Below are 13,993 nucleotides of genomic sequence, written 5' to 3' on the forward strand. Positions count from 1 at the left end.
AAAGATAGACTAAGAAGAAGGAACGAAAGGCATGGGTGCTAAGGCATATAAGAGGCGACGACTAATCGCATGCCCAGACATTGGAAAATGATGAGAGAGACGCCCATTGTGCTTGGCTATGGCCGGGTCCGCCGCCGCGCGTGTCAGAGTTGGTCGAGGCTGACACTGAGACTGAGATACAGGAGGCAGCCGGCTAGCGTAGAGTTAGCAATGTATGGCATCCTTGGGAATTGCGGTGTGAGCGCTTGAGTAGTTCATCGCAGCGAGGTTCTCAACAGAGTCCCCAATGACGCTTGCACGCATTCAGACATCTTCATGTTCTTTTGTTGTCGGAATCCGAACAGAACCTCCGCTCGCGACTCACGTCATGACGAAGAAGCATCTTAAGCTCGGTGGCTTTGTGGCGGTCATCAGCCAAGACACGCCCCTGGATCGTTTCCAAATCGGGTGTGTAGATCTGCGTTAGCGCCCGAGATTCGCGTAGAAAGATCCGTGGTCCTAAGTTTGGGGTCCGGTCCAGATTCCGACCCTTTTTACTCCAGACTCTTTAAATAGCCCAGCGAGCTGGCAGAACGCACTCAGGTATGCGGCTCCGCACTCGAAGCTATATCCTTTGTTGAATAACACGATACATGGGATATCGCGGCCGACTTTATCACCGCTTCGACCATTGGCGCTGTCATAGATGCGGCGATAAAGCTGACGGGTGCGGTGTAATATGTTCTTGGCATGTTGCGGCCGGTAAAGACTTCGGCGCCGCTGTCTCGAGACCCGAACGTTGGGCTCAAGTGTACTGATGTATAGGAACCTACGGTTTACTACGTAGAGCATGCCATCCGAATTGCTTTTCACGGGATCCGCGGAAGCACGAAACATGGCGGCATCAGGCGACGGAATCCATGGTTCGTTAGGTCGAAGCCTGTCGTGTTGCACAAACGGTCATCAAGGTCGGGACAGATGTTGCGCAAGGTGCGTCACTTCCGCAGTCGTAATGCGATTGCGCAATCACAGACGCAGTGGCCGAGTATGCCGCGAGGTAGTCGCATCTTGGGGAAATGAAACCATATCTTTCTTTCGCTTTGGATTATCGATAAATATCATTCCTCTCACTACGCTTCAAGACTTCCGTTGCAGCAGATCAGATGGCACGAACAAGGACACCAGAGGACCTCGCGTGCTCACATTTGCGAGGACTCCAGTCCACGAAATGCACGTTAGCAGCGATTACCTAAGTAACTCTGTATACGAAGATCTTGAGCCTGCATGTACTTCTTCATGTTCAATCGTCGTTTGTACCAAGAACCCAACGATCTTGTCTACTAGGATACGGTTACCAAGCCTTCCTGTCAACTGCAGGGACGCGGAAAGAAGGGTGGCGCTGTGTCCTCTCGACAATCTTCCGGCTTTCTCTTTAGGTCAAGGTCCGGCGGCTCATAGTATTGTTGAGGTAGATAACCTATCTATCAATCATTAGCGTTATGCTACTACTGCCCTCGTTGACTTGGAGGCAGTTGGTAGTTTCAAGGTCACCTTGCAAACGAATTTCGCATTAACTGCTTGCTGTTCGCTTGACTTGTACACTGCTTGTTGGAGTACATCTGTATTAGTCGAAGATGCAGTTCATCAAAGACATAGTATCTTCGCAGCCGAGTTACTGCAGCGACTGTTATTGCGATTGATACTCTAGGCTGTTGTAAAATGGTGCTGGGCTAGACAGCAAAAAATATAGAAGGAGATGAGGCAGGTGGATTGCGCTGTCTAATTCTGGTGATGGGACGAAGACGTAGCATACCTAAGGTGGTTGATCCTGACGACTTATGAAGGTACAGTAGGCAGACTACCAGGTAGAACATTATCTTGTATTCTATGGAGACTTGAACTAGTATAACTGTGGATAGCCTGTCATACACGCCGTGTATCTGGAGGATGTCAGTATTGATGGACGAGCGATTGGAGCTACTTTTGTAGGCCGAGAATTGGAACAGCTTGTGAAACAAGAAACACACTTGGGCAGTTCGTTGCTTGTGGCTTAGCAGCGCGACAATAGTTATGGTGCTACATCAAGAGGTTGTACACTGATACTCGCTCGCTACCCTTTGGAGATAGCAGCGTTCCGTGTGGTAGATGTTTCTAGCGGCACTATTATCCAGAAACACACTTTTGCTCAAAGGATATCTTTTCGGTTCATGTAAAATTTCCCGGCTGGTTTCGAGGAAGAGTACTCGGGAGTCTGCATGGTATACATCTGAAGCATTCGGTTGAAGTCAATGTTCTCTGCCTCTAATGAGCTCTCTAGTATCAGTCGACATTGTGGGTGGTGTGTGGGCTACAAAAACGAAGTGATCGGAGCTGCAAAAAGTTCGTAACTGAACCACATCGCAGAGCAGCACAATACAACGATAACCCCAGCGTCGACGCCGGCAAAAAGATGGACTTGCAGGGAATCGAACCCTGGACCACTCCCAAGCTGATGCTGTGCGTTGTAACGCTCAGAAGCTGATGCTAAGGGAGTATTATACCACTAAACCACAAGCCCGATTTTTGATGGAATTTTGACGATCTAGTTATAATATGTCTTCTAGATCATTGTGGGATCTCGACAATTTTCACTGCAAATAGCGTTCTTATGTCTCCATAGGCTGGACTAAACTGACTTTTAGTGTGGAGAATTGCATTGTTCCAGACCATCAACTACCTGTCCGAGGTTTCAGGGTCTCCTGCACGATCAATAACATACCTATCTAAGCTCTTTCTGAGAGCAATGCTTCATGCATATGTCTATCTAACTTATGAGAATGCTTGGTATACTGACGTACAAGAACCGCTTCTGTGACGCCATCTCCTCTGGACCTTGAGTTGGCATCGCCCACAGTACCAGATCTCTCGATCTAACTCATGCCACCTGTTCATGCCCAGACATCGAAAATTACATGCAGCCACGTGTGCGATCGTTCGGTTGCGCACTCCTTCCACGCCAGGCTAGCTGCAGATGTTAGTCGGAGATCAGGGCTGCATTAAGGCCTGTCAAGCGACACTTCCGCTTCCAATGACGTCTCTGCATACCATTCAAAGTACTCCCAATCACACATGGATCCAAAGCTCACCACACCGTAACCATGGCGTGAGGGGCAGAGTGTTCCGGACCGTCAGTGTACATACACCCCATAGCAAACTCGTCCCTTACAGTCCTACAGAGCGACCCACACTTTGGAAGGAATCAACGGTGAAGCTAGACCGTATTTCGCTTAGACTAGCGCAAGCACAACCCCGAACTGAAAATATCAGTTTGTGCCCCTCGCTCTCTCTCCAACGATTTCAAACCCCTCAGCTTCCGATATATCAATCAATTGGTGGTGTGCGACCTCGAGCGACTCTTTGCATACCTTTTCAGAAGACAACAATCTTCTAACGTCACTCCCTTGGACATTTGATACTTCGGTAAGAGCGAGCCCGTGATGTTTGCGCTTATATCATGTCTAACATAGCCAGGTCTCTTCCTCAAAACTCTACCAAAATGGACTCTTACCAAGCACCTGCTGCTGGCGCCGGTGGCCGTGGCTGCTACAACTGTGAGTTGATACCATGCCTATCATGCCGCGACATTTGACTAACAAGACTTAGGCGGAGACTCGTCTCACCGCGCTGCCGAGTGCCCCACCAAGGGTACCCCAACTTGCTACAACTGTGGTGAGAAGGGCCACGTTAGCCGTGAATGCACTTCTCCCCAGGCTGAGAAGACGTGCTACCGCTGCGGTGGCACCGGCCACATCTCGCGCGAGTGCACCAAGGACGGCGGTGCCCAGATGGGTGGCCGTGGCGGCGGCAGCCAAGAGTGCTACAAGTGTGGTCAGGTCGGTCACATTGCCCGCAACTGCTCTCAGGGTGGCGGCTACGGCGGTGCTGCTGGTGGATACGGCGGCGGCCGTGGAGGCTACGGTGGCGGTGCCGGTGGCTACGGAGGTGCTCGCCAGACCACCTGCTACTCGTGCGGTGGTTTCGGTCACATGAGCCGTGACTGCACACAGGGCCAGAAGTGCTACAACTGTGAGTATATATTCCACACACCTAGTAGGATGACGACTAACCCTTTCAGGCGGTGAGGTCGGCCATCTGTCGCGCGACTGCCCCCAGGAGACTTCATCCGAGCGTGTGTGCTACCGCTGCAAGCAGCCCGGCCACGTCCAGAGCGCCTGCCCCAACTAGGGTGTTCCAGATGCCGTCGATGTTTTGATCTGGAACGAGTTTCGATGCACCGAAGCGCTTCGTTGTAAAGCGATGTCGGTCCTTGCGCCCACGATGTGACGAACCATCGACATGATTACGATTTCTTTTCTTGTATATTTTCATTCAGCGGCTCGCTGCCGTTTTTCGACGCTTCACGAAAAGCACATCGTCGCCCGGGCATGATTGGACGGCCTTTTCCATTTTTTGGCTAGTGTGTTTACTGTCAAAGAGAGTTGGTTATCGGAAAAGTCTTGATCCAGGAAGAGCGTTTGGTGGGAGATACAATGTGGGTGGATGGGAGAGCGGATGCTTGATGCGAGCAATGAATGAAGCAGTTGCGTGGTCTGGACGGAGGACTGTGACTGCAGGAGAGCGAGGTGTTCTCAATTGGCGGATGACTGGCCTTGGGGTTTGCAAGTAGCAACTCGGGGCTGGCTGAGGTTGAATGAAGAAACCGGAAAAGTCCCCACGATTGGGTGGGCTCCTCAACTTTATACTGCGCCGTTTTCATGCACCGTGATGGACGTGCGCTAAACTAGTTTGTGTAGGCATGTGGGATGGTCCCATCATGTGCCATGCGGTACTTATGAGGTGATGACGGTGCTGCCAGGTTAAGCTCTGGATGAGTGAAGAGGAATGAATTTGAACCGAGTGCTACGTCTCTAATACAAGTTTATGTGTGGTGGCTCGAGGGGAATTCGAGGGGAAGCGCCAAGACGCTGTGCCTGCTTCCCGCGCGTTCGTTTACCGTTTACATCCCGCCTGTACCCAAACAACTTATCGACAACGCCCTTGCGATTCGACTGCGACAAAACCGACGCGTCACCCACAACAACGCGCGCATTCACTCGCTGCGAACGACAAGTGCAGATATGGCGCCGACGAAGAAACGCGAAGCGCGCGAAAACAATTACTACAACGTTGGTGTGCAGGGAAGGTAGGCTGGATTCGTCCTGTTCAAAGTCGAGGCGTCGCGTAAACAGTAGTTAACATTGCGCAGGAAGACTGGCATCACACTCGAAGACAAAGGCATATACGACGAACATGGCCTCGAACCAGTCTCCGGCATCTTCTCGTCACCAGAGCGGTCCCCACCCAAGCGCGGAGAAGATGCGACAGGATCAGGGTCAATGGAGATACAAAACAGTTCCATGCCCGACCTCATGACGTCCCACCAAATCCTGCGGAACAGCCGAACAAACCTCCCTCCGCCCCGATCGCGATCGCCCAAGAAGACAAACCTCGGCTCCTCGCCGCGTAGACAATCGTCCATGGCGTTTCGCAGCTCACTTCCCCCATCTAGCCCTGTGCGCGACTCTTCCCAACCGATTGCGCGACGTCTCGACTTTGAACAGGACGAATCCAGCCTACAGGAAACACCAGCGCTGAGCGGGTCTGGCGCGAGGCGTGGAGCGAAGCGATCCGACGTGTACGATATACCCGAAGACGAATCGCCGGCGCCAGACCCGAGTGCGGTTTTTGAGGAAAGCATACAGGAAGAGATTGCGAGTCAGTCGGCCGCACTGCCCGAGGAGAGTTTTGTCGGACAAATAGGAGACGACAGCATGACCGACGACGAGCCAGTTGAGGAACAGGAGATGAACGAGGTTCAACAAGACTCTGAGGTTGTGTCAGAACCTCCGAAAGACAAGGCCAAGAGAGGCAGGAAACGGAAGAGCGATGTTGCGCAAGATTCAGAAGGGGAGCAGGAAGCAGCAGAGCAGCCACGCAAACGGGGTCGCCCTACGAAAGAAGCCTCGGAATCACAGAAGAGCAAGAAGATTGCGCCTACACCAGCGACCGAGCGCCGGCGGTCGCACCGTGTGTCTGATATCAGCGAAATGGAGGCACCCATCGACGATTCTGTAGACCAATCTGAGCAGGTTGAGGAGCAAATTCAGGAGCCACTTATTGCACCGAAACGACGGGGGCGGCCACCCAAAGTACAACCAGATACTGAACAAGAAGAAAGCATCGTCGAAGCGCCAGTTGAAGACCCAGTGGATCAATCCGAACAGATTGACGAAGTGCCTGCACCGAAAAAGCGAGGACGACCAGCCAAAGTACAACCAAATGGCGACAGAGCGTCAGTATCAGCATCGGCCAAACCAGCTAAGAGCGGCGCCCTAGCAGAGAAGTCTGATTCAGAATTTGCAAGACCTGAGAAACCCCGGGGTAAACCACCAAAAGCCAGTGCAGACTCCAGCAAATCAGCCCCAAAACCAAAGGAAAAATCCAAAGAGAAGACTCCACAGGCGGAGAGCGAACAAGCCGGCAAGCTAGTAGACGTCTACGGCAACCCTCTCAGTAAAAAAGACATTGATCAAATGTCCGCAACATCAGGCGGTTCGCGCTTCGGCCGTGGTCGTCACCTCTCCGTCTTTCGCGAAATGGATCCAGATAACGTTGCGAGAGTGGGTCGGACGGGTCGACACCGCGTCGCGCCCATTGATTTCTGGAAGAACGATCATATCAGTTATGAGCCGGACGGGAGTATGAGTAGTATCGTAAAAAGCCAGGCTGTTGAGGAGGAGAGGAGGGTGGGGAGGAAGGCGTACAAGACCAAAGGCAAGAAGAAGGTGGCGGTACAAGAAGAAGAGGAGATTGAACTCGATCCCTGGGAGGAAGAAGGCACGCTCGTTGGCAACTTTAGAGGATTCGATCCTGTTGGTGAGGTTGCGAGTGGTGAGATTGTTGAGGATGGTATGTTTACTTGTCTTTTTCCTTTCCTATCTACAGCCTTTACATCCTCCTCCTAATTTACTAACTACATGTGCTTATAGCAATCGCGTGGACACAAAACGGTGTCCAACCCCGCGACGTAGGCGACGGCGGCTTCAAATACGCAAAAATCGGGTCCGTCGGCAACTTCTTCAACTGGGGGCTCATTGAACTGGGACCCGATCAGATGAAGCGGACCAAGAACTCAAGGTACATGCATATGATTTTCAATGTGCAGAGCGGGACGGTGGAGGTGAGGATGCATGAGAATGAGTTTGTGGTGCATAAGATGGGGGTTTGGCAGGTGCCTAGAGGTATGTTTTGCGCTTTCTTTGTCTTTGCCCGTCTTCTTTCAAGTGTTTGGATGGCGATGAGATGGATGTCTCATTGCCAGTCTTCTACGCGCACTCACTGCACTCCCTTTGCTTACATTCCCCTTTCTTCTCACTCTCTTTGTCCCCTTCACTCTTTGTACGACAGCCGTTGCATTATGCTCGACGCCGGACGGTTACCTGTCGGGTGTTTGCATACTTGTATCCCTATCCCACTTCTCCTGCATCACAACTTCCGCGTTGCGCTGTGTACTCGTGCGCTGTAACGTCGCACAACCTGAGGGCCAGGGCGAGGAACCAGGGCAAGCGAGTCTCACAGGCAACATCTGGAAGCGAAGCCGATTCGCGTCACCCGCATATGACTTGCAGCATGTTGTGTAACACTTGACGCCCTGCGGCTTATGTTATGTTGCTGCTCAACAGATGGTGTACAATATTGCCGTTCGCTTCTGTTCTGGCGGTTATGGGCGCACACCCTCTTGTTTGCCCTTTCCGCTTCCCCAGTATTTTCTTTTCCGGCTTTTTATCCCCCCTTCTCTCTATTTATCCTCAGCCAACCATGCATTACCGTTTATCGCGTGGCGCGTTTCCCTTGGCCTTAACTGGCTTTACACGTTCTCATTGGTGCTTTTCGTCTTTAGCGAAGGGAATAGAGCACACGAAGCTAACACGCTATCACGACAGGCAATACATACTCCATCAAGAATATCGGCAGCGGGACGGCTCGCATCTTCTTCTCGCAGGCTAGGGAACTACACGTTGAGGAAGCAGAATAAGATACAAAGTTTAGCCTTTGCCACCACAAGCCATTGTCGGAAATACAAACACCATTGCATACAAAGTCTGAGTAGTGGCGGTGTGGAATAAGCATCTAGCGGTCAACGTCAACATGCATGTGTTCTTACGGGCTTGATGCGAAGGAAGGCCTTGATGGTCACTCTTTCTGCTTCTTTTTTCCGGCATGTTCGCGCCTGCCCCGTCTAGACGATGGTGGCAGGTGGTGTTGGTTGACGTGTTCGCGCTGGCGCCACGGTGGAGATGGTGTGTGTGGGGCGCAGCAACTGGTGTGCATTCTTTGGAGGCGCCTCCAAGGCGATCGTTTGTGTTTTTAGCCCCAAGGTGGGAACATGTACATACCGGCCTTACTTTCCTTGTTCGGCAGTGAGAGTCGTCGTGTTCTTAGGGCCCCGTTCATGTTCCGCGTGGCGCGCGTAACAGTATTTGAAGCGGGTACGCTTAGAATTGGGTATCAAACGATGCGAGGGAAGCGGGTGAAGCGCGTTTGGCCCCGTTCCTGCTCGTGCAATACATGCAGATCATACGATAGCATAGCATGCAGGGTAAGTGGGGACAATCCGGCATGGTTTAGACGACATGATTATGGATTTGGATATGACATACGTACATGTGTCTTTTCGATCTGCTGTAACGATGTAAATGCATGTGTATCCCGATTGGGATTGGGCTGCTTTTTTTGCGCGGCAAGAATCATCAACTATCTTTGCATCATGTCTGCGTCTTGGTACTGCAGCTTTCCATACCTGAGTCGACCACTGTGTTTCTTTCTTTCTTCTGTTCGGAGAGGCGACCGAACGCAGGTTCACCGCCTATCTGCCGGGTTTTCCTCATCTCTTGCAGGTGTTCTTGTTGTGATACGCTGTGTGTTGCCGGGCGGGTATGCATCGATCGTTCCCCGAGTCTGCAAGACCGTTGCAGTACGGATTGCATTAGTGAATACATGGTAGTTAATTGTGTTGGTGATATCTTGGACATGGACAATTCAAGAGAGAAGTCGGCATGCAGATGCAGTGATGATTTGGAGAGCAACTAGAAGCACATCTAAAACCAGAACTTGAGTGATCGGGAAGGCGAGTGCATGCTTGGTAGATATCTCTGTATCTCCTGATTTCACCTAATTCAACCTGATTTTTGGTTGTGAGACATAGAATTCGCCATATAGTTCATCTTTCACAGTGTATTTGAGTAGGTTATAAGAATATCCCCACCTCTGAAACCCATCCAACGTACCTCTCTCGATGTTCAAGTCCAGCCTCATTTGAGGATACGGACTCAAACACCATGGTACCACCATAGCACTACTCGCTTTCTCTTGTGCTATTCAGCTCGCAACCACATCTACTGAAACCGCAGGATCCAATCTGCGTGCTATTACACAACATGATCGGCTATCTATGCCTCCTGTCTCACATATGCCCACACATACGAATCTGATCTTGGGGCCTTGTGCAACGTTCCTGCAATACGTAGCGGCCAATCGGTAAACCTCGCTTCTGCGTCTCACGTACCGACCAGAACACAGTATAGTTTGGTGAAGAACGGTGAAGGCTAAAGCAATGAAGTAGTCATTGTGCTTTTCTGCCTCGCCGCAACTCCAACGGATATGCATGTACATTACATAAACCTTCTAGATCTGTAGCGTTTGGCGTCTGGATCCAAAGCCACAGCTGAGCTGATGGATACAACGTAGTGAGCGGTGTGCCAACACTGCGTTTTGTCCCCCATCACCCAGCTCCTTGTCTAGCAGATCTATATCAAACTTACTTTAACAGACTTGGAAGACACGTTGTGTGTTGGTGGCGAGAATATCCATGGGTGGTCTAGATACATGATGTCCCCTATACCGAGTACGGCTACTACAACAAAAGTACCGAGACGGGCATACAGCACCACTACCGAGACGGACATGTACATACATTGCCCATCAAGCGGTGTGAAGCGGTGTAGAGAACCTTCTCGCATCTCCACCACCGTTGTGGCGTTACACACACACACCATGCTTCGGCACCAAGTTCATCCCGGAAACCTACACGACCTACCCACTGACGCTTCTCTAGCTAACAATGGTTCTCGCCCTACACGCCCGCGAAAAGAAGACGGTTTGTTTTGTAGCGGTGTGAAGCGGTGTAGACAGTCAGACCCTGCCCAGCCACTTGGAACTAGTGGTGTTGAACGTTCTTGACGTCCGGTGAGGATGGGTACGACACTACACATCCCACGATAACTATGTACCTTGCACTACATCTGCACGCTTCGCTCGCTAACAGTAGAGAGACTTTGTGATACAATCATGTTGTCTCGGCCGGTATCGTATCGTACCCTAGCGACGAAGTTTCTAACTTCTAGATGCAAGGAACATGTCCGTAGTAACGGGTGTGTGACAAGTTGGCCGTTACCTCGCCTCGATGTTGAGGGGAGAGATTGAAGTGGTAAGGTGGTTGGTGATACGGCTTCTTCCTGTTCAGCTATCAAACGCCCAGCACAGATGTGAGAGAGGCTCGAGGCTCAAACGTTTCTCTGTTGGTGCGCAACTGTCGCGTCGTCCTGCCATCTCGTTTTCTCGCTCTTCCACCCCACTTTCCCAAGTAGGCACTCTGCGAAAGTCTGAACGCGGATGCGAAACAAGACATGTCGAAACATTCAGCCTGAAGAAGAACCAGCGATCCCGCAATCAACTTCATACGTTCAAACGTCATTGGTGCACAGAGTTCAGCCTCATGTGTGGAGTCTTTTCTAGGTTATACAGAGCTGTCATCGTCGCAGCCTTAATTCCAAGGACGGAACTAAGGGCGGGGTACGTAAAACCACAGTTTTAAGGCATCCCGTTCCTTGCAATATCAGGCCCATGGTTGGCAACGTTGATGTTGATGTGCTGATGCTGGTGTCTCATCATGTCTCCTCGTTGCGAGGGAGTCCCTTCCAGGCAGGCACTCAAGGATAATCACTTATTCGTACGGTGTGTGCCGTGTTCGGCCAGATAACGAAAATCATCGGCGTGCTATGCCGAGCCCAGTGACATCTCTAACGTGTACTTTATGTAAGCAAGTTAGAGACATATTATTGTGCACGACTCGTGTAGTGTAGCCCGTCCTTGTCGCGTGCCAGCGAAAAAAAAAAGAGATTTCGGCTGTGATTAGTCGTCTTGTGGTTTAGCGGTATTTCCTCGGTCTGGGCTGGTGCGAACAGGGCGTGAACTATTCGATCGGCAGCACTAATCTCGTTGCCTTCTTCCTTCCCTTCCACGCTTCCTTCCTTTGCGGAGTGGCCTGCGACGCTATGTCTCAGTCCGATCGTCCGATTGCGGTATGCATCATTTTAGGTAATTTGGATATGCGGGCAAAGCACGGTACGGTACGACACTAGACATGAGAAAGCCGTTGGGCATGTGTGTCGGATGCGGATTTCTTGGTTCGGGTGCTGAACTGGAAACTATTGTACATTGGCCTATGCATTCTTTGCTTGTTGAATGGATGGGCGAGTGTTTGCGCATCATTGGCATCGGCATTGGTGTGCTTCTTTTGACGCAGGAGGTGTGGTGGCTTGAGTATGAGCTGATACCTTTTTTTTACTTTTCATAAGCCCGCGCGACTTGCGCGAACAGACGATACATGGCTTGACGCATTGTCTCAACATGGTACAACTCAGCTGCTCTTCGGATGATGACATTGAGGCTCCATCTGTGCTTTGGCCGGCAGATTGGGTGTTCGTGACGATGACCAAAAGGACGGTATGACCACATCGCAACACAATAGCCAGGCATCTCGAACGACGGGGAAAACTCCGATCGGCCAAATCTTCATCTGTCCGAAATTAGATGAGTGGCACGTGGGGAGGGGTGTGTGCGAAAGAACATTCTTGAGACGTTCTTTTCTCCCCTTCCAGCCCGCACGGTTAGCTTGCTTCAAGGTGCAGCCCCCATGTTGCATGACATAGATCGAACAGAGCCAGGTGCCGCCAAACGCGTGGGCAGCAAGAAGGAACGCCATGGTGCCATTCTCGCATCTCTTTCCATGGAACAGCCCTGATGCAGAGTGGAGTGTGCCTGGTCCACACACATGTCACGGAACGGTTTTTTCCCTCGCTCTGCAGCTTGCGGTTGCGATGCTCGCCCTTGTCACCTGTTTCGGCCCAAGGCAGCGATCCCGGGCGATCAGAAAACAGCACGTATGGTGATTACACTCATGCGATAACAAAGGCAGAAGCAAGATGTCATAATAATCGTGTTATGACAATCTGTCAGGAAGGTTCACGCGGGTAGGGTTGACGGGAGGCAGGTCCTAGTCTGCGCTGAACGTAAAAAAGGAGGGGTGGCTGGGTGGTGGTGGTGAAAGGCCCTGGGGTCGATCTGTGTGTCAAGTGAAGGGGTGTCGTCATGTGCAATATGCATCCGTCCCAACGTGTGCCCATGATTCGCGTTTGGCGAACAGGTGGGAGATTTGGCATTGGGATTTTCCCTTGTCCGCTTCGGGAAGGCTTCTCGAAGGGAGGGGATCGCCGGCCATACAGGCGAAAATAACCACACGGTTCATGCATAACCTCTTGTTCTTTTCTTGCATTTCGTTTATGCGCGCATACACAACTTGCGCCGAGGGGCGGCTCGGCCGTTTGATGATAGTTCACACATCCGTTCCGATCATGCGAACACCTATTGCGTTACACGGCCGACCCCCGGAAAAAGTAACGTAAGGGCGGTCACATAGTCGCCGTCTTTTGGTTCGTTCCCACTTTACAATTGCCGTTCCGTTCGTGTCATGTTGCATGCTCAGTTCGTCTCCGTATGCCAGGTTGCTCTGCATTGATTGAGTTCGGCATTTGCGCGGCGCGGTCTTCATGCCGATAAGGGCCATGCAGATAGATGAATCAATCTGCCTAAACGCGATGTCATGAATATCCTGGTGTGGTTGCGCGAACGAACGGCGGGTGGGTATACCGCAAGGGGAATATGTCATGGGCACAGAGTTTGGTTAGTCTAAATCCACCTTCTAGAAGGATTATGGAAGGTTACTGCGAGGCCGCACTGGGCAGATTGGATGAAGGAAAAGGCCGGGCGCCCTACCTTGGGCGGGTTGAACTAGGCTGTTTCAAAGCGGTTCGTGAGGGCTGCGGGACGTGCACAAGGCATGGTGCATCTCAGCCTTGTGCTCCGAGGGGGACGGGAGCGGAGAGCGCGCGCACACTCACACACAGACACCTACAGCACAGTTTGAGCGTAACGCCAGAAAAAAAAAGACCGATTAAGTTTAAGAAATGCAGAGTAAGCGCGCGAAGATGGTTGGCAAGGGCGGCAACATGGCATTTGACTGTGCTACTAATCGATAAGCCCTACGACATCCTTTGCATCGAAGCTGTCCAATCATGGCCATCTGTTGCTTTTTGCGGGGCTGAACACCCTCATCTCTGCACGACAGAACCGATGACACGACACCCAGCAGCCCTAGCCCTAAAATAGTTTGCAGGTTACTTAGGCACACCACATGCAAGGACAACGAACCGTTCTAAGAACAAGTTCATGCAAGCAGCACACTCTTCTCGCCCGTCACACCCAATCGCATGGCACACAAGTGAGGCTACGAGGCTGTGCTAGTGGAGTTCAACTATGAGTCTGAACAACGCAGACCCTACACACCCTCTTTCGCACGCAACCTTGACGCGAAGGCGAAAAATTTCCGATTGGGAGCTAAGCTTCGCGAACACACCCTGAAGCGGTGACAGCGCAGCGCTCCGGGCACCATGAGTCGGCCACGTATGTACCTGTTTGACCGACCTTTTGATGAAACATGACAAAGTGTGCTCGTGGGTGCTACGTCATCATACGATGATCCGGGGTAGACGAACGTTGTTTTCCGGGCGGTGGGAATACAGCTGTTCACCGCCACGCCACACACCACTGTTTACAGGGTGATGCTGGAGCATCTGGC

At 51.5% G+C, this 13,993-nt stretch overlaps 3 protein-coding genes across 3 annotated transcripts; all 3 read left to right on the plus strand.

Moving 5' to 3' along the window:
• Positions 1-3,514: 3,514 nt before the first annotated feature.
• On the plus strand, positions 3,515-4,203 carry GT037_003353 (zinc knuckle domain-containing protein; the record flags this gene model as incomplete). The annotated part of the gene is made up of 3 exons (XM_038928400.1): positions 3,515-3,569; positions 3,622-4,044; positions 4,094-4,203. 3 exons carry the CDS (start codon positions 3,515-3,517, stop codon positions 4,201-4,203), a joined length of 588 nt encoding a protein of 195 aa, XP_038789678.1.
• An 893-nt stretch (positions 4,204-5,096) lies between these two features.
• On the plus strand, positions 5,097-8,053 carry GT037_003354 (cupin domain containing protein; the record flags this gene model as incomplete). Its single annotated transcript, XM_038928401.1, has 4 exons — positions 5,097-5,161; positions 5,225-6,927; positions 7,008-7,259; positions 7,962-8,053. 4 exons carry the CDS (start codon positions 5,097-5,099, stop codon positions 8,051-8,053), a joined length of 2,112 nt encoding a protein of 703 aa, XP_038789679.1.
• Positions 8,054-13,017: 4,964 nt separating this feature from the next.
• On the plus strand, positions 13,018-13,524 carry GT037_003355 (uncharacterized protein; the record flags this gene model as incomplete). The annotated part of the gene is made up of 1 exon (XM_038928402.1): positions 13,018-13,524. The coding sequence occupies one exon, from the start codon at positions 13,018-13,020 to the stop codon at positions 13,522-13,524; it is 507 nt and encodes a 168-aa protein (XP_038789680.1).
• Between the last annotated feature and the right edge of the window lie 469 nt (positions 13,525-13,993).

Source organism: Alternaria burnsii (genome assembly GCF_013036055.1).
Source record: "Alternaria burnsii strain CBS107.38 chromosome Unknown 746, whole genome shotgun sequence".
Lineage (NCBI taxonomy): Eukaryota > Fungi > Ascomycota > Dothideomycetes > Pleosporales > Pleosporaceae > Alternaria > Alternaria burnsii.